Below are 26,103 nucleotides of genomic sequence, written 5' to 3'. Positions count from 1 at the left end.
ACGATCGATTCTAAGCTGCAACAAACTGTAACAATGTATCCCCGCAGGTGTCCATTTCTGTTGATTTATTTAGCATAGTTGTCTTTATTACTTAATTCCAAAGCTATATTTTACTGCTTGTACACAGATAGCTATTACAACCTTAAACAAACGAATTAACCCTCAATGTTTGGAAGTCGAAGAAACAAATTAAAAGATAAGGGGGAGAATGCTGGAGTAAATTGAAATCAATAGAATCGTTCATCATTCTTGACAGAAAACGATCTTTTTCAGTCCCCTTTCTCATTAGGCGTGCCCAGTCCTGCCTAATTTGGTAGCTACTACTTACAGTTATAACTGGGGTTTAATGACTAATTTTAATTTAACTAGTGCTGAGTAATGTACTTAAGTTTTCTTTACTCTAGTTATGATTTGTTACTTTCCTTTCTGTTCTGTTCTAAGACATAATATGGAATGATTTGTTTTTCACTTTACTCATGTAGAGTTTGGTGCTTTAGACAATGTTTTGTGGTGTTGGCAGTGATCGAAAGTGGAGTGCTACTTTTTTTTGTAGTTTGTAGTGCAGTTTGCTATTTTTTTTAAAAAGTAGTGTTTCGATAAAAAAAACCAGTAGTTTGTAGCCATTCCTGGCAACTGATTTTAACGTAAGTTGAGAAAAGAAGTACGGTTCTAACGCTTTAATTTTTTTGAATTTAATGGAAATTTTCTTATTTTAGCAACCACTTTAGTTATTAAATTTTACAATCGGTTTATTTTAATGAACAACATGCAATTGTCATGCGAAAACATATTTTCTGTAAAAATAGATGGATGATAATATGCATCTGGGGCTACTAATTAATCAGTTATATTGACACAAACCATAGGAAAGAGATTCGTCACTTGATATCGCGTGATCTGGCAACGAACGTGTCTATTTGTATTTTGCGTTTTTTTTATTTTTATTTGTTAATTTTATTAATTTTTTTATTTATCCTTGCATAATCTCTCTTGCTGCTTATATTATGTGGACCTAATTCTAATTCGTTATGCAACGTACGGAAATAACTGTAATCGGAAAAAGAAAAGATTAGTTAAAAAAATTCATATTGGCGTAATTTTCAGGATCGAGAGGAATCTATATTTTTCTTTTAAGTGGAAAAAAATAGTTCGCTCATGCTTTCGCCAAAAAGCAATTTGTTCCACCGAATTTACGATTTTATCGCCGTTGGCGAGGTCGCTAATGCTTATCGTGGACCCCGCCATCGTAAAAGAAACTAAGTTTCTTATTTCATCCAACAATTCTGAATCGTTTGCTTGCATAGCTGAGTTCTCAAGTTTCATGTTATTAAAAATTCTTTTCCCTTTGTTCCTACTTAAACGTCTGGTTTGATTTAATTACTTTTGTGTTTGCATTCTATTATTTACATTTTACATACACAGTCTTAAGTTGTAGACATTTGCATATGAAAGAGACTTGGAGACGAAATCTACGGAGAGAATCATTTTGCAGAATAAATACTCCTACCAGCGAATGGTCGAGTCTCAAAGGAGAAGACCGTTTATAAATAAGATTACGCTTTCATTTTAATTGCTTAGGAGTGCGTGAGATTTCCCCAAACTTTATCTAAATTTCATTTCCTTCAGTTAACAGAAACGAAAGACTAATTTAATAATAGGAAATTCCAATTCGGATAATTTAAGTCACTGAAATAATTTTCGTTTTTGAAAATTTTATTTGATTTTTTTTTTCCTGATAGATAAAACATTGTACTGAAAGCTTTTTGTTTTCTTTCATAAATATACTCATTTGTTTAATTCATAGTTTACTTTTTCTTTTCCAGGGTGCGTAGCCAAATTATTCAACAAAAAATAAGTATTAAATTACGTTCAAACTCAAAGTTAAATTACTCAAAAAATATTTTTAAGCACTTCAAAAAAAGAAGAAAAAAAATCATAATTAGGCAGGGTTGGAAAGTTTTTGACAATTGGCAGTTTTATTTTGCTTTAACTGTCATGTCAAAAAAAAAACCAAACCTTTTGGCATTGTTTTTGACAATTGTCAAAAATCATGAAATTTTGAATCATGCAAAACGAATGGCTTTTTTCATATGCTACGACTGACAATACACTGAAATAGATTAGGGATGAATTAATTGTGAAAACGTTGAAGAGAGCAATGTGAACTGTGTCTTTTTGCATAATTCGTAGCGAAAATCAACATGGTAAAATCTCATTTTGAAAAGGGAAGATTTAGCACTTTTTAAAAACACCCAATGAAAAAAGCACCTTTGGGGGTTTTAAAAAACGAAAATAAGCACCTTTAAGCACTTTTTAAAAACCTTGCGCGCCCTGTTTTCTTTTAAGTTATCAAATAGTCCTTTGAACTTCGTTGTCTCCTCTAAGGAAACTTCACATATCCCCACACTGAATTATAAAAAACTTTATATCATAATACAGTCGAACTCGTTTATAACGAGCTCGGATTTAACGAGAACTCGGATTTACCGAGGGAAACGAGAATATTTGGTTGGATCAATGTTAAGTCTATGGAACAGAAGTCGCTTTTAACGAGCAAGACCCGGTTTTAGCGAGCAATATTTTTCTGTCTTGCAATCTTTTTTTCAAAATGATAAGAAATGAGCGCAAAATAAAAAAAAACCGCGAACTGAAACTTCAAAGTAAGCTAACAAACTACTATTTTAAATATGTAGATTAATGAAAAAAATAAATGTTTTGGTAAGAATCTTTTCCTTTATTTTTCTTTCCGTTTATTGCTTCTTTCCTTTAAGACTGTAGAGCAACTAGAAATTTTTTGCTGTTTGGGGGGGGGATAATTGTTATTAAATTAAGAAAAGTATTTAATTAAAGTACCTATTAATTAAATTTTATGTTATCTCCCCCCCCTCTTCTGGTTGCATGCCTGCCTTAAGGACCCGTTTATTACGAGCACTCGGATTTAACGAGTACATGTTACGGTCCCTTTGTGCTCGTTATAAACGAGTTCGACTGTATTTAGGTGTCGTTGCTTTATATCATAGTTATTTTTTAGATAGTTAAACGCTGTATTTTATGTCGTAATTTTTCTAGTTCTTACATTTGTTTACTTAGTATGTTTAAAGTAATCAAACTACAAAAGGAAATCAACAAAGCAACTGTTTTAACATCGTGATAACTTTTATGTTAAAATAAAAATTCTTCTTCTTTAAATTAAGTTCTTGTTATTTTCTCTGCTACTTCCTTCTAATTTTCAACGCTAAATGTATTAAAATATTAATTTATGAAGAAATACAAGTAACATGATTAAAAGCATGCAGCAAGTTAAGTGATTAATGGATAAAACGTATCCCACCACACAATGTTGCCATATTTTGCATTTTAAACAAACCAGTGGAGAAAAAAAACTTATTGTTACGGCAGCTGTGAATCATCCTATTTCCTCATCATATTTAACTTCAAAATTTATGCTTCATTCTTCACAAAGTTTGCGCTGTTACCAAAGGCTGTAATAAAACATCTACGACGACTCTGCAGACATTTTTTTTGTCATTAATTCAATTGTTTTTGTACTTTTTGCAGTATAGTTCAGCATACTGTAAGTATACATATATATTGTATCTCAACATACTGTATATATGTATTGAAGTCCGGTGAGCTTTGAGGTCATTACAGGAAAAAAAATGTTAGCTTGGAAACACAATTGGGATGCAGTACATTCTGTGTGCTGCCACCTACCGACGACTTCCGCTATAAATACGTAGACGTATTACGTGAGGCTGATATAGCCTGCTTGGCAGGGCCCATGTCCCTGAGTAATTAGTTTGATGCCTGTCAGCCAAAGACTCCTCGTCTAAGTAAATAGTGACTGGTCTACGTTAAATGTGTAGGATCACAAAGTCCTCCAAGTTCCATTACAAATCAATACATCTGAGCTTACTAAATAGGAGATTGATCGTTCTCTGGTTCAGGTCAAAATAACTATCTGTGGAGTTAATGGATGTATTAATAGGTCCGCTCTCTAAACCGGGCTGTGACGTGTGTTTGGCTGGTCATAGATGGCTCCACTGAAAAGTACGAAACGCACTCTCTGCCTTAAATTCGCTTGGTTTCACCAAGCAGGCATGCTGGTATTGGCAAGTAGCATTAGAAACAACAACAACAGCTTATTACGTTATTATCGAATTAATGTCTGTCTTTAACCAAGGAAAAAACTTATCAAATTCCTTTATGTTTCGCAAAACAGCTTCAGCAGTTTTTGCATTGAGTACAATGTTCAATTTTCTTCCTTTATCATTATTTCTTAATATGAGCTTCAGGAACCAAAAATGGGTTATGAATAACCCTAGTTTGGAAATTCGTTTTTGCTTCGCCAATTTCTACTGAATGGAATTCGGTATTAAAAGTTTAGATTTTTATTTTTTTACTTCACTAAACAACATAGCTGGTGTAAAAATTTTTTGCGTGTATAGACGATTTTTTCTATGCATGTTCATTAACCGTCAAATGAAATCTCTCAAAAAGTAGGGTTAATTTTTAATGTCATAAAATAATCGCTAAAAAAAACAACTACTTATCTACGTTAGACTGAGTTTTAATATCTAATGGATTGAAGAAAAAAAATTAATTTAAAGACTATGAGATTTTATCTTCTGAATTCCACTTTATCAATAACCCTGAATTCCTCGTTGATTCTTAAATAACTGAACTTCCCCGTTTCCATCAGCTTTCCTCCATTCCTGTTTTTAATTAAGATTCAGATGAGATTTAATTGCTTTTCTGTATAAATGTCATTACTTTACTTGTCGACTAATAAATGGTGCGGTTCTAGACGGCGAGAGACATTCTTGAGAAGAACGTAATTTAATGGTATTTCTTTTTTTCTTCTTTGATTTAATCTTTCGACCCAGTTTGTTGATCTGCAGGAGAAGGTCTCTTATGAGATTAAAAGTATGATTTGATTTCGTGTTCGGTCGGAAACCATATTTTGATTCGACATATATTGCATTTGATTTGTAATTAGAAGCATTTACTTGTACGATCGTTTTGAAAGGTTTTACTAAGTATTGTAGCATAATAATATGTAAAAGATCAAGCATTTTCTGAAAATTTAGCTGTCGTACTTTTCCAACTCCTTAAGCATAATTGACTTATTAATAAGTTATGTATTTATATGTTAGAGTTATGGATTTTTCGAGTTGGGTACAGCAATTTAAAATTTGATTTGTAGTAGTATAATAATATGTAAATTATCAAATATTTTCTGAAAACTTAGCTATCGTACTTTTCCAACTCCTTAAGCATAATTGGCTTATTAATAAGTTATGTGTTTATATGTTATTCTTATTAAATGTTTGAGTTACTGATTTTTCGAGTTGGGTACAGCAATTTAAAACTGGTTTGTAGTAGCATAATAATATGTAAAGGATCATGCATTTTCTGAAAATTTAGCTATCGTACTTTTCCAACTCCTTAAGCATAATTGGATTATTAAAAAGTTATGTGTTTATATGTTAGAGTTATGGATTTTTCGAGTTGGGTATAGCAATTTAAAATTTGATTTGTAGTAGCATAATAATATGTAAATTATCAAATATTTTCTGAAAATTTAGCTATCGTACTTTTCCAACTCCTTAAGCATAATTTGCTTATTAATAAGTTATGTGTTTATATATTATTATATGTTAGAGTTATTGACTTTTCGAGTTGAGTATAGCAATTTAAAATTTAACTTTTAAAATTAAGATTTAAATTTATAAGATTTAAACTTTTAAATATAAATATTTATACGACTAAGAAATTTTTCCCCTCTATTGTACAAGTTGGCATTGGTGCATGTAGTTAAAATACTTATATTTTATTGAGCTTAACTTGCTTGCGTGTCTGAGAGGGTGAATCTTGGAATAGAAAATTTGACCACTTTCCGACTAGCTAGGGCTCTCGAATCTTTTCTGAAGCTCTCTGTGAGATAACATCCCTAATTTCATTCGTTTTCTGATAGCTATCAGCTAAATTTATAGTTCTTTTATTCAAAGGGATTCATTGTTAAGTTATAATTGTATAAATTTAAAAATTTAAAAATTTTGATTTATTTTTAACTATTTGACCGATTTTACTGAAATTTAGTATTTTACCATGTACAATTATGATTTTTAAAATATTTAAATACATAAAAGTGTAGAGCACTTCGTGTTTTTTTTCTACAAAAATCTTTAAAAAATCAACAAGTCAGGTTTTAATGCAGAAACATGTTTTCTAAAAATGTTCTGTGTTTTTTTAATTATACTTTTACTGGTTCATAAAAATGTTACCCTAAACTATCCAATTATGTGTGTTCTCAGAACAAGCACAGGATCAAGAACAGAACAAGAACTGCATGCAATCATACTGATTCAGTAATCGAGCAGTATATAATATCTATTTTTTACTTATATTTCATACGATTACATTGTTGGAAAGAATAACTTTTAAATGTCAAAGAGTGAAAGTTGCAAAGAAAGTTTCAGGAGGAAGTAAGCAATATAGAGATGCTTTACGCACAACAAAAGTTCGGGCGCCAAAGAATGCATCCCAATCGATGCTTCGCCTTCGTTGCTATGACGACAAGTAAAGAGTACATATCGGAACATTCCTTAAAAGGAGCATCCTTTAGGACACTTGTCCTTGAGAATGCATTTGTGCTGATCTGGATTAAGAGTGGTTTATGGGCCTGATAGAAATCAAATAGCTTCATTATTATTGATCGAATGTGACATTCCATTATAAATAATCTTTCTCGTCTTGTTATGATGATAAACTTTTAATATTAGGGTGAAGGTCAGGCTTTTTTACTGATTAAATTAATAATTTATGGAATTAGTTAGTGTTCTAGTTTTCAAAATTGATAAAAGAATTTTAATGATTTTCTGTGAGCGTATTATACTAAACGTTTATTTTCTTACTAAAATTTAACGTGCATTTTATGGAATTCACTTATTAGATTTTTTCCTGCGTTTTTTTCTTCTTTTTTATAGTTATTTTGTGATTATTTCACCCGATTTCAATTTTGCATTAAGACGAACGTAATATTTTTGTATAATCCTAGTTAATCTTGAATCGTTTTATTGCTTTATTTAATACCTCCTTTTTTGGAATTAATTATTATTTTACAAAATATTCCTTACTTAAAATATATACATATATATCGCTGGTTCAAAACTAAAACGACACTTCTGCACTTACTTAACTGCATTCAAATGACATGAGAAGTGAGTGCAGAAGTGTCGCTTTAGTTTTGAACCAGCGTGCTTTGAAAGTTATGTAATTAAAAAGAAAAAAAAATGAAACCTGTTTATATTCATTTAAAATCTGAATTAGTTTATCAAGAGTTAAGAGAAATTGTTCGTTTGGATTGTTTTGAAAGTAGTTCATTTGCAACATTGAAAGAATTTTTTTAAATTTTGCATTTTAACTGTAAAATATTGATTAATTGGAAATATGCCATAAAAAATACGCAATTTTTGTGCCTTTATTGATTAAAATTACGTAGCGAAAGGTCAGAATACATTTAAAAAGGAAAGCGATTATTTATATTTCTTTTTTTTAAACATTTATCATAGTTAATATGCCATAACAGAACGATCAAAGGTACGCATATGGAAACTAGTTTTTAAAAAAATATTAAGTGTAATTTAAAAAAAAATATAAAGTCAATTTTAAAGTGCTTAGAAATTAAAATCTCTAATTTAACAGCATTTATAAATTGATTGCTTCGGTAAAAATATTAATTATGTTGCAGACAAATACTTAGCATATTATGTTATTCAGTCTATAGATTGCCCGTTACAAACACTGTAAGAAAATCCAGACTAACTTTTGCTCTAATGATCGTATTTACACGAACTAAGTGCCAATCCTAATAGTTTAAACGGGTGATCTCAATGTGCTTATTAACTACTATTTTCAGTTCCAAATCCGACTCAAAAACGCATTTTTTTCTAAATTATCTTATCTTTTCGCTTATTTCGCCTAATCTCGTTAAGCTTTTAAAAGGATCAAAAAATGTTTCCTCACAATTATAAAACTCATTGATACAAAGTTAATTCCGTTTAAAAAATAATTTTTATAAATTATTTATAATAATTTTAATTAATACTGACCAAAAATGTTCTGAATTGTAAAGAATATAAGTTTTTATACCATTTTAAACTATGTAATTTTAAGTAACGAGATACAAAAAGTAATAGGTTGAATAGTTTCTTAGAAATAAAATTTTTTTAATAAAAGTCGTATTTTTAAACTTTTATTTCTTAAAATATATGCCACTGATTTTGTCAGCTAATAAACAATGTGTTTTATATTTTTTAGTATGTTATAAAAGCCGAAAGTGGGAAAGTTGGCCACTTTTGAATTAGGAAACACTTTTAATCTGGTTTCGTTTTAAGATATTAAGAATATTATTTTTAATTTTAATTAAATTTTAGTTTTAGTTTTATTATAATTTTAATAAAATTTTATTTCTAATTTTAATTAAATTTTATTTTTAATTTTTCCACTTATACTGTCAAATTCTCATTTCCTAAATGTATATTTTACATAAACTTTTATTTTGATGAAAGGCAGTATTTTTTATTTTGGCAGTATTTTTTGAAAGTGACAAAGAATACTGCCGTGGCAACGTTAGAAAATATTTTGCATTGAATGATAAGTTTGCTTTCGAAACATTTGAATTCTACACAAAATCGCTTACTTATAACAACATAAAGAGAAAGAAAGAAATCTCCACTCTTCTTCTAGGATGAAAACCGATTAAACTTTTCTGTTCGTTTTCGAACGGCATCTATTTATGTATTTCAGCAACTGTAATACATAAAACTGTTAAAAAATGCCATTGGTCATAAATTTCTCTTTTTAAACAAACATTTATGAACATGTTAGAATAGTTAAAAAGTAAGAGAAAAAGTCAGATACGCTTTAAATTTCTGTCGTTCAAAATATTTTGTCAGATGTAGAGATGTTTATCACGCATAATTTTTAGTCAAAAGACAGAACATTTTTTTCTTGACAAGCTGATATGTTTTAAATGCGGGCATCTGCCCCTTTGAGAACCCCAGTGGCGCCAACTTGGCAAAGATGAGCGAGAAACATTCGAATTGTAAATCCAATAAAATGGGATTAAAGTAAAACTTTGTAAGCTGTATATAGTTGATAAAAATGTTTCAAAAAAATTGAAGCAAAAGAAACAAACAGCTGTTTTATATTCAGTTCATTTTTTTTATTTACGAAAAAAAATTATTACTTTTTTGAAGTGGAAGATGGAGGAAGTTATTTTTTCTTTCTACAATAGAATACAAATATCAAACATATGTTTTCATTTCAAGTAGTTTTATTTGACAGGAACTTAAAACATTTTTTTGCAAAGAAAGCTATGAAGTAGAAAGATAAAAAAAACGTAAGTTTTCATCGCAAATAGACGTTTTAAAATGACCTTGTGAATTTAAAAACATCCATGACTCAAAAAGTAAAATATTTAATTGACTTTGATCCGTTGGGTGACATAATGTTGTTTGTTTAGGAACATATCTTTGCTTTTTTTTTTTAAAAAAAATTTAAGAGTTTAAGGCTACACGGTACCCTTTTTTAAAAAAAATTTTTAAGGCCTGTAATATTAAAAGTAATAATAGATTTTCATTTGTATTATATTATTAAACTGATTTTCAAAAAGAAAAGGGAAATCGACAAACCACAATTTAAAAAATTTAAATTTTTTTAAAAAATTCAAGATTTTTTTAAATTTTTATAACTTTTTTAATTTTCAAAATTTTTCAGTTATTTTAAATAATATAAATATCTTAGATTATTAGGAACAAAAGTTAGTATGGATTTGATGCTCTGATACTTAGTTGAATCTTAATTATTTTTATCGTTACTAAACACGTGGAAAACCCGAAAATTCTAAAAACTCCAACTTCAAATTTTTATTAAAAAAAATGTATACATCTCACACTGAAATCCATACTAACTTTTGGTCTGTATATACATAAAAGTTTCTACAAAAAATTTCAAGGCTTTATCTTTAAAGGGAAAAAAGCCTTAGGGAATCGAAAACAGTGGCATCAACAAAAAAGAAAGTCTGAGAAAATGACATTTAAAGTAAAGAGAACCATAAAACCAAAACTAAAAATGCTTGTACAGTCCTACTTTCTTAATATATTATAAACAAACTTATTGCTGGTCCAAAAACACTAATTTACTTGAATATTAATAGTATTATATTTTTTCACATTTAAAATTTATATGTAACCTGTATCGGCTAAAATACACGTAACATTGGTTTAGACAAACAAAGCAATAGGATTAAAGAAATAGCTAGCATAATTATATAAATATTCAGTCAATCAAGTATAACAAATATTCTGTTACGAATGTATTTATAAATTAAAAAATATTAGTCTTAAAAAAGACTTTTTATAAATAAAAATTTAGTAAAAACACAACTTTAGAACGCATCCATCAAACACCGAACATAAATAAACAACAATGCTTCTAGAAGTGAAAGTGAAATTTGATAACTTTTGGAGAAAGTGAAAATTAATAATCATCGAAATAAAATAAGTCTTTTTTTGAAAAAAAAAGTTTTAAAATTAGATTTAAAAGAAAACGAAACTAACCACGCCCCCTCGCTTGTCAAATTGTGAGTCTGACACAACTCGGAAAAATCCTAATATCTCTAAAACTAATTAGATCTCAGATGCAAAATTTTTCAACTTGCTTCCCAACCACATTAGCCACCCAAAAATGCAAAAATATTTTTTTGCATATTTTTGCGAATTTTAGGGTACTGTGTAGCCTTAAGAACGGTAACTTAATTATTTCATTTTTAGCATTTATTAAAAAAAATTAGGCCTTCAGGCTTACCGTAATATTATTAATAAAAGTGTCTTTACATCAATTGGAAAACGTTCATTTTCGATTTTGAGTGATAATTACCAGGACGGCCGGGTCTCTACATTAACAGAGCCACACTTACTTACACATATACACACATCCTCACATTCCTTTAACTTGCCCCCTTTTTTTGTATGTATTCCCAAACTCATTCCCATATTCATTAGTGTTTATTTTCTCATTGTACTTTAATTTTACTTTTTCTCATGTACTTTTTTATTACTTGTAATTTTTTTATTACCTAATAATGGCAAAGTGCCATTTTTTTCTCTCAAGAACTCCATTTTGCTCCCCAAACTTTATTCCAGTCATGTATGTTTCTTAGTCTAATTTCAGGATGAATGGGAAAAGGGTAGTAAGGCCGCAGACGCCCAGTTCCACTACAAAGAACGAACGAACATTTTCGATTTTTTTTTTTGCTAACTTAAGTTGATAGCTAATAATAGAATAACATTGTTCAATTCTTTCGGCACAAGTAACCTACCACTGTCTTTTTTATAAAGGCAATTTTTTCATCACATCAAAAAGTTGCATTTACGCCCCTTTAGAAAACAAGGGATTGAAATCATTATGAACTAGCTTTAGATGGGCCCCGCTGTGACATGCCAGCAACGCATCTATATATTTATTTCTCTAATGTGGTATCAAAAACGTCCATATTTCTCTATTTAAATTGGCAACACTAAAGTCATCTAATAATAATTCATATTGTTAGGTTGTCTTAACTAATTGTATAAGTGGTATTAAATTATTAGTTAAACGTTAAGTTTTTGTTTCATTTCATTTTTATGTTGTTAGATTGTCTAAATTAAAAATTTAAGTAGCGTTAAATAACATTAGGTCAAATTTGATCTCTCTAAATTTATTCTATCTTATATAAATTTATTTTTCTGTTTGGTGAGCAAAACTGTTAAATTACAGTTTTGGGCTCACCAAATTTGTTATAACAATATATTTTCAATTTTAAATGTTATTTCAAAAAATGATTACATAGAATAATGATTTATTTTCACTAAAAGATCTTAATAGTATCATAAGGGAGGAAAATATTTGGACATTAGAAGTGGTGGGACAAGTGTTCTTTTTAGTACATATATTTTTAGTTAAATAATTTCAACTGTTTCATGCAAAGAATCAGCAATTATTGCGAAGCAATCATCGGGGTTTGTGAGCGTCCGCGAACAGGGGCCTAGTATATGGCTATTTTTTCAAATATTAAAGATTTTAAACGTTAAAAAAAAATGTTGATATTAGTAATCTGAGACATTTCTAATATTAACTGTTCTAATATTAATTTGAAGCATATATTAAAATATGATGAACATTACAAGGTTCGTTTCTTAAACTGGTAAAAATTTTAAGAAATAAGTGTAAAATAAAGTAATTTTTAAAAAAATATTATAAAATATTCATAATGCTTCCATATTTGTCTAAAAAATAATAAATATCTCATGGAGTGCATGGAGTAGCACTCTACACTACAAACTACGGAAAAAAGTTGCGACTACAGTAGTTTCGCTACTTGTAGAGCGCTTCTTCCGACTGTTGTTTGCAACTGGCAAGTAATTTTTTAGTCGTTATTTGTTCTATTTAGTTGTACTGTGAGCAGTGGTGACCGTTAGTTTTGCCGTTAATTTTTTTAAAAAAGTTTATACTATTTCTTACATTTTTAGGACTGCATGGTAGCTTTGCTTCATTGTGACATACACACAGAAAAGTTTTTTTTACTAACAATTTTTATTTACCTCTCTCGTCCCATTTCAATATCCTATATCAATTCAATCTTTGGTAAAACAGCTTTATCAATTGTGATACATCACCTTTACAACCATTAGGACTAGGATTATGTGTCCAAATTATGAATCCGATTTTTTTCTGTTTGATGAATTTTAACATTATGCGCAATCTGTTTCATTTTTTAAGTAGTCTGAGCAGCCTACTTATATAACGAGGTTCCGAAAAAAATAGCTATTTCTTTACTGAAGGATTTTTCAAAAGAAATGGGGGAAAAAACTTAAATTCATTTAAATGTTAGTGCTGAGCCATCAACTTCAACTGTTTTATTTTATTCTTTTGTTTTCAAGTGTTAGTATTTTTTAGGTATCATTCCTAACTCTTCTGTCTTTTATAAACAAACCTTTTGAAGGTCTCCTTTTGAATGGTGAGAAAAATAATATAAGAGTTTCATCTTCAAAAAAATAAGAAGTCTTTAAGACGCGCTCAGTGAAGCGGAGGATGAAGGGATGCCAATTCGAAGAAATAAAATGCATCTAAAATTTAAAGGGTTTACCCATGGCAGTTAACCATGAAAAAAAAAGGTAGTAAACTCTTCGCGCTTATTGTTAGAATTTACTAACATAAATACCATAAATTTAAATGTTGGAACACATAAAATCATTCTAACATGGTGCATGTTGTGGGAAGAGCATTAGATTAACTGAGGAGGCACAAATGTGTAGGATATGGACTTGTTACCTAATGTTTATATTTTTAGAAAACTTTTTTTTGTTAATATATTAGGACTTTGAATACAGCATGCAAAAATAAAGTTTTTTTTTTAAAAAAAAGTCCCATTAAGTAGTTTTTGTAAGTTTTGTTTATATCTTATAAAATATGTATTGCTAAATGAACAACTATGCTAACATTTTTATGCCATAAAAAACAAAAATTTTCAAATATATAAATAAATAAATAAAATGAATAAAAAAAACTTATGGTTACTATTGCTTATTAAATCAGAAATTGAACCCAGTTTTTAAATGAAGAAAATTTATTGATTAATGTCTAGAAAAAGTTTGCTACAAGTTTCAATTATCTACATCAGTGTTTGCCAAAGTGTGGTACGCGTTCTTATGCGAAATATCTTGCAACAAACGAAAATTTCAAAATATTTTATTTAAAAACAAAGCTAGTCATGAAAATTTACGACTGCGTATTTTTTATTTGACTATTTTTTGCAGAGTTAACAGTTAATAATTAGTGATGTCAACAGCTAGTTGTGGTTTTACACTTTTGTGCAATTTTTTTTATAGTAAAATATACATTACTTTTTTTAGTGGTACACAGAGTTACGAAAAATTTAGAAAGGGTACACAAAAGTCCTAAGTTTGGGAAACATGTATTTTGGCAACACTATAGTTATTATTCATTTTGTTGAGTTGTCTTAAGTAATAGTTTAAATTGCGTTGGTTACGTTAAGCATTCTAGACTTTTGTATTTTTATAGAAATAATAACTTATGAAGTAATTATTCAGATTTATTTTTGATCCTTTCTAAAATAAATGACTGTAAACGTAATGTAACGGTGCTATGGGGCCACATATTGTATATATGTATATTGTATTGTATACATATATATATATACTAAAATTCAATATATAAAGAACTTCGACAATATTGTATAACATGTATATCAACTTGTGAACATTTTCACTAATAAATATAGGCTAAAATTGTTCGTGGTAGTCAAAGATATATTATGATGTTCATCATTCAATCTCTCCCTCTCTCTCTTTTCTTTTGTTCTTGTAGTTCATTTACGTCGCACTAGAGCTGCACAATGGGCTATTGGCGACGGTCTGGGAAACATCCCTGAGGATGATCCGAAGGCGTATTGACAAAACATACCGTAGATTGTAAAGGGGTTGGCGAAAATATCTATCGGCGTTGAAGGAGCGTCTCGCAAATCGCCAAACAGCTGTGTGCTTATGTTNTCCCTGAGGGCGATCCGAAGACATGCCATCACAATTTTGATCCTCTGCAGAGGAGATGGCACCCCCGCTTCTTTTACTCGTTGCGCACTTCAGCATTTTTACTAAGTTAACTTCCATTTTAATTCTTTAAGTTATCTTTAAGTTATCTCTCTATGTAAGCTTTAAGCTAATTCTTTCATCTTGGTACCTTCCGGTTTAATGCCGCAGTGGATTGATCGTTAAGACACGGTTCCCAGAAGATCTCCAAAGTCAAGCATCACTGGCTGTGGTCTGTGTGCGGGTGGGAGACCACTTGGATCAGTCTGCGTAGGGACCGAGGGTGTGCGGTATGGGTCCTCGTTAAACTGTTCTACCGTAAAGTGCTCAAATTCGCTTGCAGGTCGTTGGTCTGCAGAAGCGGGGGTGCCCTCCCCTCAGCAGAGGATCAAAATTGTGATGGCTTGTTTTCGGATCATCCTCAGGGTTGTTTCCCAGACCGTCGCCAATAGCCCATTGTTCGGCTCTAGTGCGACGTAAATTAACTACAACAACAACAACCGGTTTAATGCATTGAATATTTTCAAAATTTTCTAGATGTAAACGAACGGAAATATCCGTTACAAAAAAAATTTCCAGTAAATTCCGTCCAGAAATTTAGTTACTTCTATAAATAGAAGAGTAATTTGTTTGTTTTTTAGATATACAGAGACAGTTATATATAAAAGATTGCTTGTGAAATTTAAAAAAATTGCTGCTTTCAGTCATTATGATTTTATTGCTTTTGTGAGGAAAAAAAATGGAGATTGATATAAAAAGTATCATTGCCTTTTTGTGGATGATTTTTTATATTTTGTGTCCTCTTTTCATATATAATTCCTCTTTACAACACCCTAGAAATCAAATCGCTGGTTCAAAGTTAAAACGACACTTCTGCACTCACTTCTCATTCAAATAACATGAGAAGTGAGTGCAGAAGTGTCGTTTTAACTTTGAACCAGCGGAATGGTTTTACTATCAAAATTCCGGGTGATTCCGAATTCTCTTTCCCGGGTGAGTCACGTCCCTGGTTATAAATTTTTTTTTTATGTCAGAATTAGATTAAACTTAAAAAAATTTTGCCTTAAATATGCCTGGATATTTATCATCAATACTACTACTACTCTAGTAATATCTCTAGCGTGTATAATTTTCTTTGTCACATGCCTCCACAAATTTGACTTATTGAAATCTTAATTCAACCTTATGAAATTACCAAGCTGTTACCATGGTGACAACTAATCACAGGACAGAGGAAGCATTGTCTTATTTAATCTGCATAACGTGTAGCGGGAAACTTTCTTCATTTAAAACCCCGCCTTTGTCTTGTCGATTGAAAATGATCGATCAATATGAAATTTTTTTCCCCCTCCCAGAACTGTGAGTCGAAGATTTATTGAGGCTGTTTTAAAATGCAAAAATGTCCCCGCGTATAACAATTATTGGCCTTACATAATGTCCTGAGGGTACATAAATCAAAATTGTTCATCAATATTGCTTAGCTGTCTCACCATCACTCTTGGTTGTTAAAGTGTTAAAACTAGAATATAAATTGAATCTAAAATGGAGTTGGATTATGAAGATGTAAAACGATGAAATTTTATGGTGCATTTTATAGTTAAAACGAAGAAGACTGTATTTAATATCAGAAACTATGCTTTTTTTCACATTTCCTTTTTGTTCTTTTTTTTAATAACTATTGAATTATTTTTAAATCGAAGGAATGTTTCAATACATATTAAAATATTTAATCTTCTAACTCAAGATAATAATAAATTTTACGCTTTTTGTGCATGTTAACATTTTTGATATTCTGATAACTGATAAAGCTCCTAAGTTAGTAGCGTTGCAGCAGCTATCATTTTTATAAAAAAAAAGAAAGTGTCGGAATAGAATTTTAATAATTTTATTTCTCTTTCCTTACTTGCTTTCGAGTCGGTGGGGGAGAGAATCCTGTAATCGTAATTTCGATCATTTTTAGACTAGCTAAAATACTTGATTTATCTCAGCATCATGACAATAAAAGTCTGACAATAACGAATTATTGTTAAATAGAATTTCGAAATTTCCACATCCTTAGAACTAGGGCGAAAATTTCAATTGGAATTCAGGATCATAATATAAGTTTCTATTTTTTCTGGCTGATACTTGCATAATTTATCAGCAGTTTTTTATTTATTATTTATTCTTTTAACTGTTGTTTTACTGATATTTTGTTTTTCAGCATTAAATAAGCTTAATTATATTTATTATTATTTTCAACTGTAGTTTTTCTTATATTTTGTTTTTCAATACTAAGTTTAGTTATTTTTATTATTTTTTTAACTGTTGTTTTACTTATATTTTGTTTTTCAGTATTAAACAAGATTAATTATTATTATTATTCTTTTTTTAACTGTTGTTTTACACATATTTTGTTTTTCCGTATTAAACAAGCATAATTATTATTATTTACTAGTGCGCTGCGCTCCTTGCTCACTAACGCTCGCCAGCTCCAGAAAATTGCTACGCAATCTTATATGGTTTGCTTCGCAAACCAAGCTCACTTCGCTCGCTACTAACTTAGGTACATTGCAAATGCACAAAATTCTAAGAATTCAAAACAGTCATTTAAATCCATATAACAAGGTTTTTTTTTTAAAAAAAAATTACATCTTTTTAGTAAATACTAAGTCATTAAAATGAATTTGAATTCAAATAAATGACATGTAATTCGTTAAACCTATTAGAAATGTGCTATAGAATAAAATCTTAAAGCGTAACAGTACGACTGAGACTCATTTTTCAATGAATAACTAATAACAATAATAAAACAAATAAATTCGTGATATAAATCAAAAATCGTCTAATTGATTCGTAATATATAAATTCGTGAAAAAAAGCGCTTTCGACGAAATAATAAAATAGAGATCAATCGACAAAGAGTACTCACTTCTGCCTAGCTTAATAGTATGAGATTGCCGCAGCTGATAGGGTGAATTTTGGAAGAGATCACATTTGGTGAGAATGCTCTCTTTGGTTATTTTAGTTTTCGTTTTTAAAAGCGCTATATGTTGAGCCACCTCAGCTAGATTTGGCATGTGACATTCTTATCTGCACTCATTGGTCGATTTTCTAGCGTTGCCATTCGGGGAGTTGTAAAGAGGCTTTTTTTTTCTCGCCGTGTAAGAGAAATACATATAGATAGATTTTTTTTACTGTTGTTTTACTCATATTTTTTTTAGTGTTCAACAAGCTTAATTATTATTATTCTTTTTTTTTTAACTGTTGTTTTACTCATATTTTGTTTTTCTGTATCAAACAAGCTTAATTATTTTTATTATTGTTTCGATTAACATGATGTTCTTTACAGGAATTCTGACGGTTCAAGTAGATTTCCTAAGCTAGATGAATGTGCACATTTTCATTATGACCATGTTGAACTTGGACCAATCACTGTAAGTTAATTATAATTCATTGAAAAATACATATAGTTTGCTATTACACTTTATTAATCAGTTTCTTGACATTATACAAGCCTCAATATGTCTTCCCAAACTTTTTATAGGATCCTATTCTTCCTTCGAAAATTCAAAAAAAAAAAATTTTTTTTTTCTCCAATGAAAATCGCTCTTTCTAGATATGGATGGTTGACTGAATATAAACAATAACAAGGTTCCTAAAACCGGAAGAAATTTAGAATATTTCCGGTGTATCTCTCCGCTTATGTTATGCTTGCGAGGCGATGTGTAAACAGGCTTAATGTTCTAAGCAGTGTTATTATTATGATAAGCGCTTAAATTAACGCTTTATTTTACCATTCATTAGAGTTATCTGTAATTTATAAAGTTTAACAAGTCGTGAGCTTTAAACAAATTTAAGAAAATTAATTTCACAGCATAAATAAATGGTAATGTTTGACATGTTTTGAGTGTTATCCCTTGTTTGGCCATATTAGTGCAAAATATCCATAATTATAATCCAAAAAATTTGGTTAACATCATTGAATGCTTGCGGAGTTTTCCAAATTCATTTGTTGTTTGTTTCGCTGATATTTAAATTAAAGGAACGCATTATATTGTAAACTCTACAAATCTGACAATATTGTATGGCGCGTTTTTCAAGCTTAGACGAAAATAATCAATCGAAAGTAGCAACGCTGAAGTCATATGACGAATTTTTCGGTGGTACTCCGACTTAATAAATAAAGTTCATTAAAGTACAGTACAGAACCCGTTATCCGGAAATCAGAAAACCGGAAAACCAAAAAACCAGAACGAAATTCAGTAAATTTTCCCGCCATTTTTAAAAATTTTTTTTTCCTCGTAAGATTTTTGGATTTTTCTTTCTTTTTTGAAAGATGTTTACCTTACCATCATTTTGGAAATAATCATTAGTGTATTACTTCATCGTTTTTTCTTCTTTTTAAGATTATTTCCAAAAATTAATTTTTTTAGTTGGGTTTAACAATAAAAAAAACGGCTTTTTGTAGCGATTCAGAAAACCGGAAAAATCAGTTATCCGGAATAGCGATGGTCCCGATCGTTCCGGATAATCGGTTCCCTACTGTAATTGTGAACCTTATAACCTATAAAAACTACTTTTAAAATATTTAATTCGAATGATGAAGATTTTTCATCCTTTTATCATTAATAATATTAAATTAGGTTTTAATTCCGACACTTGAATTTGCTGTCCTTGTTCCATATCTAGTCTGCTTATCATTTTGTTTATGGTATCTAAACATGAATGAATAAAATAAGACTAATTATAGTTTACTTCGAAGGGGAAAATGCTGTTAAAATGGTTATTAGATATATTTTTGTTAGAAATATTATATTTCCTTTTAAAAAATGCAATTTCCATTTCATTGGTATTCTACTTGAAATAATTTCATAAAGGCTACTGAGAGATTAAATAAATTATTAATTATTGGCTGTATCTAAATTTAATCAGGGGCTTCAAAATTTATCACTGGTTATACAATGTGCTAACTTGTGGAACCCCTTCCACGGAACTCTATTTGGGAACTTTTGCGCTAGGCAACCTGAGTTAACAAACGCAGTTTTTTGATGGATTAGTAAATTTAAGCACAATTCACGTATGTATGCCATTATGTTATTTTATTGTAAGATGGACATAAAGGTCACAAACATTGTCTTCTAGAAAAGGAAAAAAATCCTTAAAATGAAATCTGACAAAGTCACGTATCTTTGCCATCTTTTCTGACCGAATTACGATTTTACTCTTTTGACAAAGTTCGCGCGCTCGTGCGCCGCACTCACTCCCCCGACGAACAAAAAAAGAAATAGGTAGGCAGGGGTGGAAAGGGGTGTAGATTCAAAACGTGAGCGAGTTCAGAAACCCGAGAAGGAAGTATTTTTTTTAGTAGTTTTAGTAAGTGCGTGTTGTTTTGCTTTCTTTATTATTTCTTTTCGCGTTCTTCTCCGTGTTCGAAAGTTCTTCCATTCGAAAAGAAAATCTCGAAGTGGATTGTGTTCAGTCGTTCTCCAGAGTTCATTCGCGGTTCAGGTTACATAGAGCTATGCTGCGTGTGGCGTTGATGGACGACTTTTCAAGTTCAAACTGAGTTGTTTTGTTGCTATCTATGGATTTATGTTTATATTATCTACATCTCATATTTCATTCTTGAAGTTTAGTAGCAGGTATGATTTAAAAAATGAAAATAGTTATGTTAATTCAGTGTTCGTTTTGTGAATAGAGATCTGTTATTATTTTTGAATTCTGTGTAATTTATTTTAAAAAAGTTTAAATTTTTTTGATTGATTTATATTTTTTTGATTTTATTTTGATTTTTTTGATTTATATTTTTAAAAATCTCGAAATTCAAATGACTAACCAAAAATTTAAGTTTTTATTTATATTTGAAATATTCCAAGTATTTGAGGCTGCTGCGAATTTTTTTTTCAGTGGTACTAAATTAGGGCAAAATTTTTTGAAACAGATTTTTATGTAAATTAATTAAAAGAATTTACGAACTTAAGCACTCGTCTATATGATCTTATTTATATATATGTTTAAATTACTTGCGATTAGTGGTGGAGCAAATTCTTTTAATTCTAATTTTTTATAATAATAATACGTTGTGCTTGCTGTTATTACGAAAAATATTTTCTGAAACTACCGAGAATCCGTAGTAGTTTAGGTCTGTATGATCTTATTTATATATGTGTTTAAATTACTTGCGTTTAGAGGTGGAGTAAATTCTTTGAACTGTAATTTATTAAAATATAAATACATTGCCTTTGCTACGAATATGAAAAATATTTTCTGAAACTACCGAGAATCCGTAGTAGTTTAGGTCTATATGATCTTATTTCTAATGCATTAATTACACAAAGTAACAAATAGAACATACAAAAAACTATTTAGGATTACTGCAGCAAAAATGGCAACATTTTGTTGACATGTAAAATGTTCCCGGACGAAAAAAAGTGATTACGCATTTAAATTTAAGAGTAAGTTCTTATTTTTTATGTTTGTTTCCGCTTGATGTTTAAAAATCGCAATCTCTTTATTTCAGATCTATAGTTATTTATTATCAGTGATATACACACAACCAACTTAATTCGCTTTGTGAGGAAATATTTTCAAGTGGTATCCCTAAATGTATATTTAAACCACATTCTCCGAATTTTCAGTTTTTGCGAAATGTATCTGTCAGCAGTTTAAAATTGAAACCAAAAATATTAAAGCAAATATAATTCTTATAATCTTTCTTAATCTTATAATTCTTATAAAGCCTTCGTCAAGACTTCTGAGCATGACCATTTCTCGATGTGACTGTTTATATATCGATTTAAATTAATTATATATAGTAGTGGGCAAATTTCAATTAATTCTAATTTATTGAATTTAATTGATTCTTATTATTTCCGTAAATATTAAAGCAAATAGAATTCTTATAATCTTTCTTAGAATTAATCTTATAATTCTTATAAAGCCTTCATCAAGACTTCTGAGCATGACCATTTCTCGATGTGACTTTTTATATATCGTATAAATGAATTATATATAGTTGTGGATAAAATTAAATTGATTCTAATTTATTAAAACATTAATTCATTTCACTAGAAAAAATGCTTTTTGGCCTCTAGAAAAATCCACTAGGAAAAATATTTCTGGAAAAAGTGCTTCCAATAGAAAAAATACTTTTTTAAGCTATTGAAATACCGCAGTCGTAAGATAAGCAGGATTTACACAACCTGGAAAAATTAAATAAATGCTAAGCTTTTTAAAGACTACTAAAAAGGCTTTTATTTATCTTTCATTTGTGAACTAGGAAACTATTCCCAAGTTATTTTTTGCACTCATATATATTTCCTTTAAATAGAATATTTATTGAATGCTTAAAACATCTAGACCTATCTCACTTTAAAAAAAATTTCATACCCTGGATATGGTTCTTGCTGTATTGTTTAACTTAAAGAAAAACTGATCTTGTTTACCACTGCATAAAAAAATTACACATAGTGATATTTTTTTTATTATTTTCCCGTCAAACATTTTTTATAGTTGTCGAAAGAAAAAATTTTAGAATTTAATAATCTACCACTTCATTAAATATGAAACAGATTGAATTCCGGGATATATTATGCAAGCACGAAATGTCTTACTTCTCTAAGATAAATTTCAAGAATAAAATTATTGAGTTACTAATTTGTATTTTATAATAACATTTCATGGAAACGTCGGCCCGTAATTGGTTAGAGTCGTAAAGCTGTGTCAAAAAAATCACTACTACATCTTCATCAAACCTAGTGCCATAATGGCAAGGAGATACTGGCAAAATATCAGCATGAAAACAAGATGAAGTGATGTGCCAGCTTACGAAAACCTCTTTCTGTTTCATTTAAAAAAAATAAAGCCAACTTGCAAACGGAGATACTGGTGTTAAGTATTTAGAAAATGTGACAATGGAAAAAAAAAATTAAGAGCAGAGTCCTTCACCAGCGCAGGAATATTTAGGAATGCCAAATGCTTCTCATTCTATAGAAGATTTCAAAGAGCGAAACAGAAATAAAGACTAAAGCTTGAAGAATTTTCTTCCATTGAAGAAAATACTTTTACCAGCAAAGTTAAGACGAATTGGTATTTATAATGTGACTTTGAATAATTTTTCTTGTTGTGGGGAAACATAATTACTTAACTAAATTTATTAGGCTGCCCCTAAAAAAGTTTTTTCTCACAAAGCAGGGAATGTTGGCAACTCTGTATAGTGCGCCCCCAAAAAATATGTATATATATATGGATCGCCCTGTGAATAACTTTTGATCGAATATTCACATTCCGGGACTCAATCTTAATGCCTTGCAAGGGGGTGTCTTCAAATATGCAAGTTATTAGTGCAGACGATATTTTAAGTTATTAAGATAAAACGATATATTAAATCAGGCACTAAAACGAACTTTGTCTGAATAATATTCCTATGAATTGCTGTTGATATAAAGAAATATCTTTTTATTTCAAATGCTAATGCTTTACTTCTTTTGTTACACCTTGCACTATTTGAGATGTTTACCCAATGGTAAGGAGCTAAAGCAGCATTTAAAAAAAAAAAAAAACTATTAGAATTTTTATAAAACAGTAATTAGAACACGCTACACATTATTTTTGTATCCTTGCCATGACGATAATTTATGACTGTAAAAAGACTACACTAAGCTTTAATAATTTTTTGGACTTAAATTTCGTTTTAATGCATAGTTGGCAACTATGACTTATTTTGCGAAAAATTTCATTTTGCTTATTTAATTTATAATCCAAGAAATAAATACAAGTCATATATTTTACTACCACTTACAAGTGGTAGTAAAATATATGCTTTGTATTTATTTCTTGGGTTATAAATTTAAAATGATATTGACCGCCACTGCATTTAAATAAATTAAACATACATGCAAAATATGATAACCATACGAAGTGCGTTTAAACATTCGCAAGTTAAAAAATATATATTCCAGAATTGACTATATGAAATTTAATTTTTACTGCCATTTGGAAGAATCATCCTCGAGAAGATAAAAAATTGGCAGGATTATTTTATCGACTATTAATATGAGCAATTTTACAAATCTTAGTTGTGCCTTATACTTTGTGCTTATATGATAAATATATGATGTTGATACATTAAAATAATAGCGCTAAAAAAGTTTTAAAAAAATGATGGAACATGTGCCAAAAAAGTAAAAATTGGTAGACTTTTATTCTATTAATATTTAATTTCTCAATTTAAACATTTTACTACCATACGTTACGACCACTATAAGATAATACTAATATCAAGGTAATTAATTTAAAAATATCTTTCGAGCATTCCTTTTGAATAATAAGCTGAAAGAAAGAAATGAGAAAATTTTGTTAGTTTTGATCATATGTGATTGATTACCCCATTTTTTTTATCATCAGTTTTTGAATATTTTGAAACACGTTTCATCACTAATTAAAAACGTTGAATGATGGATTTAGTGCGTTGAACTATAGAAGGAAGCATAGTAATGGGCAATTGACCTGTTGTCAGATTGATTCGAATGATTTTTTGACTTAAATGGAAAAATAAAATAGAGATATCATATCATTTTTGAAAATTCGAAGTTCTTATCATATAGTTTTCATCATATAATTTTTGAAAATTCGAAATGCAGATAAAATTGAGCTATTGAATGGTGTTAAAATTAGTATTCATTGAAAAAATGTTTTAAATTCATTATACAGGTAATCAATGTTTTGTACACAAATATATTGAAAACTCAGATATTTTAGATTTTTTCAGTTTTTTGAGATTTTTTTTATCCATTTCAAAATTTTTGTTAGTTTTACCTAAATGGAGCTTGGTGGCTCTGGGGATAGAGCGTTCGCCTTCCATTGAGGTGAGCCGGGTTAGCATCCCGGCGTGGCTGATCGATACAAATTCCGCACCCGACTCGCACCGACCACAGTGCTGACATAAAATATCCTCAGTGGTAGACAGATCATAGGTTATAGTCCGCTTGCCGTCAGGCTTATCTTGAGAGATTTTCGTGATTTTCCTCTCCATGTAACGCAAATGCGGGTTAGTTCCATCAAAAAGTCCTCCATGAAGGCGAGTTTCTCCCAATACTTGATCAGCAAATTCTCTTGTCTTCTGGATTGGGTTCAAAGTTACAGGGCTATGGAGTTGAACATTAGTAGTCGTAAAACCGAAATTGGATCGACTGTTCAATGATGGTTATAATAAGTTTACTTTAACCCTTTAGTGGGCCATTCATTTCTAGTAAAGGTAAATTAAAGGAGTTTTTGGAATTGAAATTCATAGAAGAATAGTAATTGATATAAAAAAAAGAAAAACTTATTTAGCTTATGAAAGATTAATTTAAATTTTAATGCAATTTTTTTTGGTGGTAAGTATATTTACCACGATCTATTAGGAACTTATTGACTTTTATTTTTCTTTATTCATAAAATAAATTTTATAAATGCTAGAAACTGCAGAAGGAATTATGCATTTTATAACTTTTATACGTTTTCTTGTACTAAAAAATGGTTGCAAATTTTATTCAAACGCACTTCAAGAAAGCTGAAGTTATTAACAAATGGAAACCTAAATTAAAAATGGTAGAAAAGTTAACGTGGAATTTAAAAATTGGAGGTAAGTATACTTACCACGGCTTTAGAAAGGATTAAAGCATAGATTACTTTAAAAATGTTAAATATTTAAATTCTATATATAGGTCATTTGTTTAATTAGAATTAAATTTTTTACTTTTGAAGGCAGTTAGAATTTAAATGGATGTGTGCAAGAAATTCGTTTACAGAAAATGTTACTACTTATCGTTTCTTTTGATAGGAAACTTGCCAACTAATTTCTTTTTTGTTGTTCTTTTCTTTTTTACTTCATATCACCTCATCCCCTTGCCAAATTTTGACAGAATTTCCGTTAAAAGTAACAGAGAGGGAAATTGAGGTATTGCAATTTCTCATCTATAGTGACCCAGTGAAATTGCTTTAATGGTTGGGCGTCTATACCAATACGATTGAGAGAAGCACGATTGGCTTACTTTTTTTTTCTTCATTGCGTTGGAGTTTTTTTCTTCTTTTATAGTTTAAAATACCATGACAAATTGTTATATTTATGGGAACTGAAAATAAAAGAAGGCGTTTTACGATTTGATCTGACACTTAAAGGAAGAACAAGTGTTGCTTATTATTTATGATTTTATTTTCTGTAAAAGGCAAATAGCAAAGAGAACTTAATTGTATTATTTTTATATTATTTAAATAACTAGAATTAAAGTAAAATTCATGTCCAGATGAGGAAATAATTTTGGCTCGAAATTATATATTACTGGATGTGTGTTCTATAATTAAATTAGAGGTTAGTATGTTTTTACTTTTTCTTTTTTTTTAAAGAAATAATGTGAGTTTTTTTTTTTTGCTGCTTGTTTCTTTTTATTTATTTATTAGTTTGTCAGAGCCGTGATGGCTCAGGTAGTAG

General features: G+C 29.5%; 1 protein-coding gene across 4 annotated transcripts in view; it reads left to right on the top strand.

The window, feature by feature from the left end:
* LOC107436825 (uncharacterized) overlaps positions 1 to 26,103 on the top strand; it is a 217,196-nt gene that overhangs the window by 116,385 nt on the left and 74,708 nt on the right. For 3 of the 4 annotated variants that reach the window (XM_043039220.2, XM_043039221.2, XM_043039222.2), the window contains one exon: positions 17,983 to 18,067. In XM_043039220.2, coding sequence (XP_042895154.1) covers positions 17,983 to 18,067 — 85 coding nt within the window. Of the gene's footprint in view, positions 1 to 17,982; positions 18,068 to 20,115; positions 20,276 to 26,103 lie in introns of those variants that run through there. The other variant, XM_021145066.3, reaches the window with a different exon arrangement.

Source organism: Parasteatoda tepidariorum, chromosome 1 (genome assembly GCF_043381705.1).
Source record: "Parasteatoda tepidariorum isolate YZ-2023 chromosome 1, CAS_Ptep_4.0, whole genome shotgun sequence".
Classification (NCBI taxonomy): Eukaryota; Metazoa; Arthropoda; class Arachnida; order Araneae; family Theridiidae; genus Parasteatoda; species Parasteatoda tepidariorum.
The sequence above is the reverse complement of the archived record's forward strand: the minus strand, read 5'-3'. Positions and strand labels throughout refer to the sequence as shown.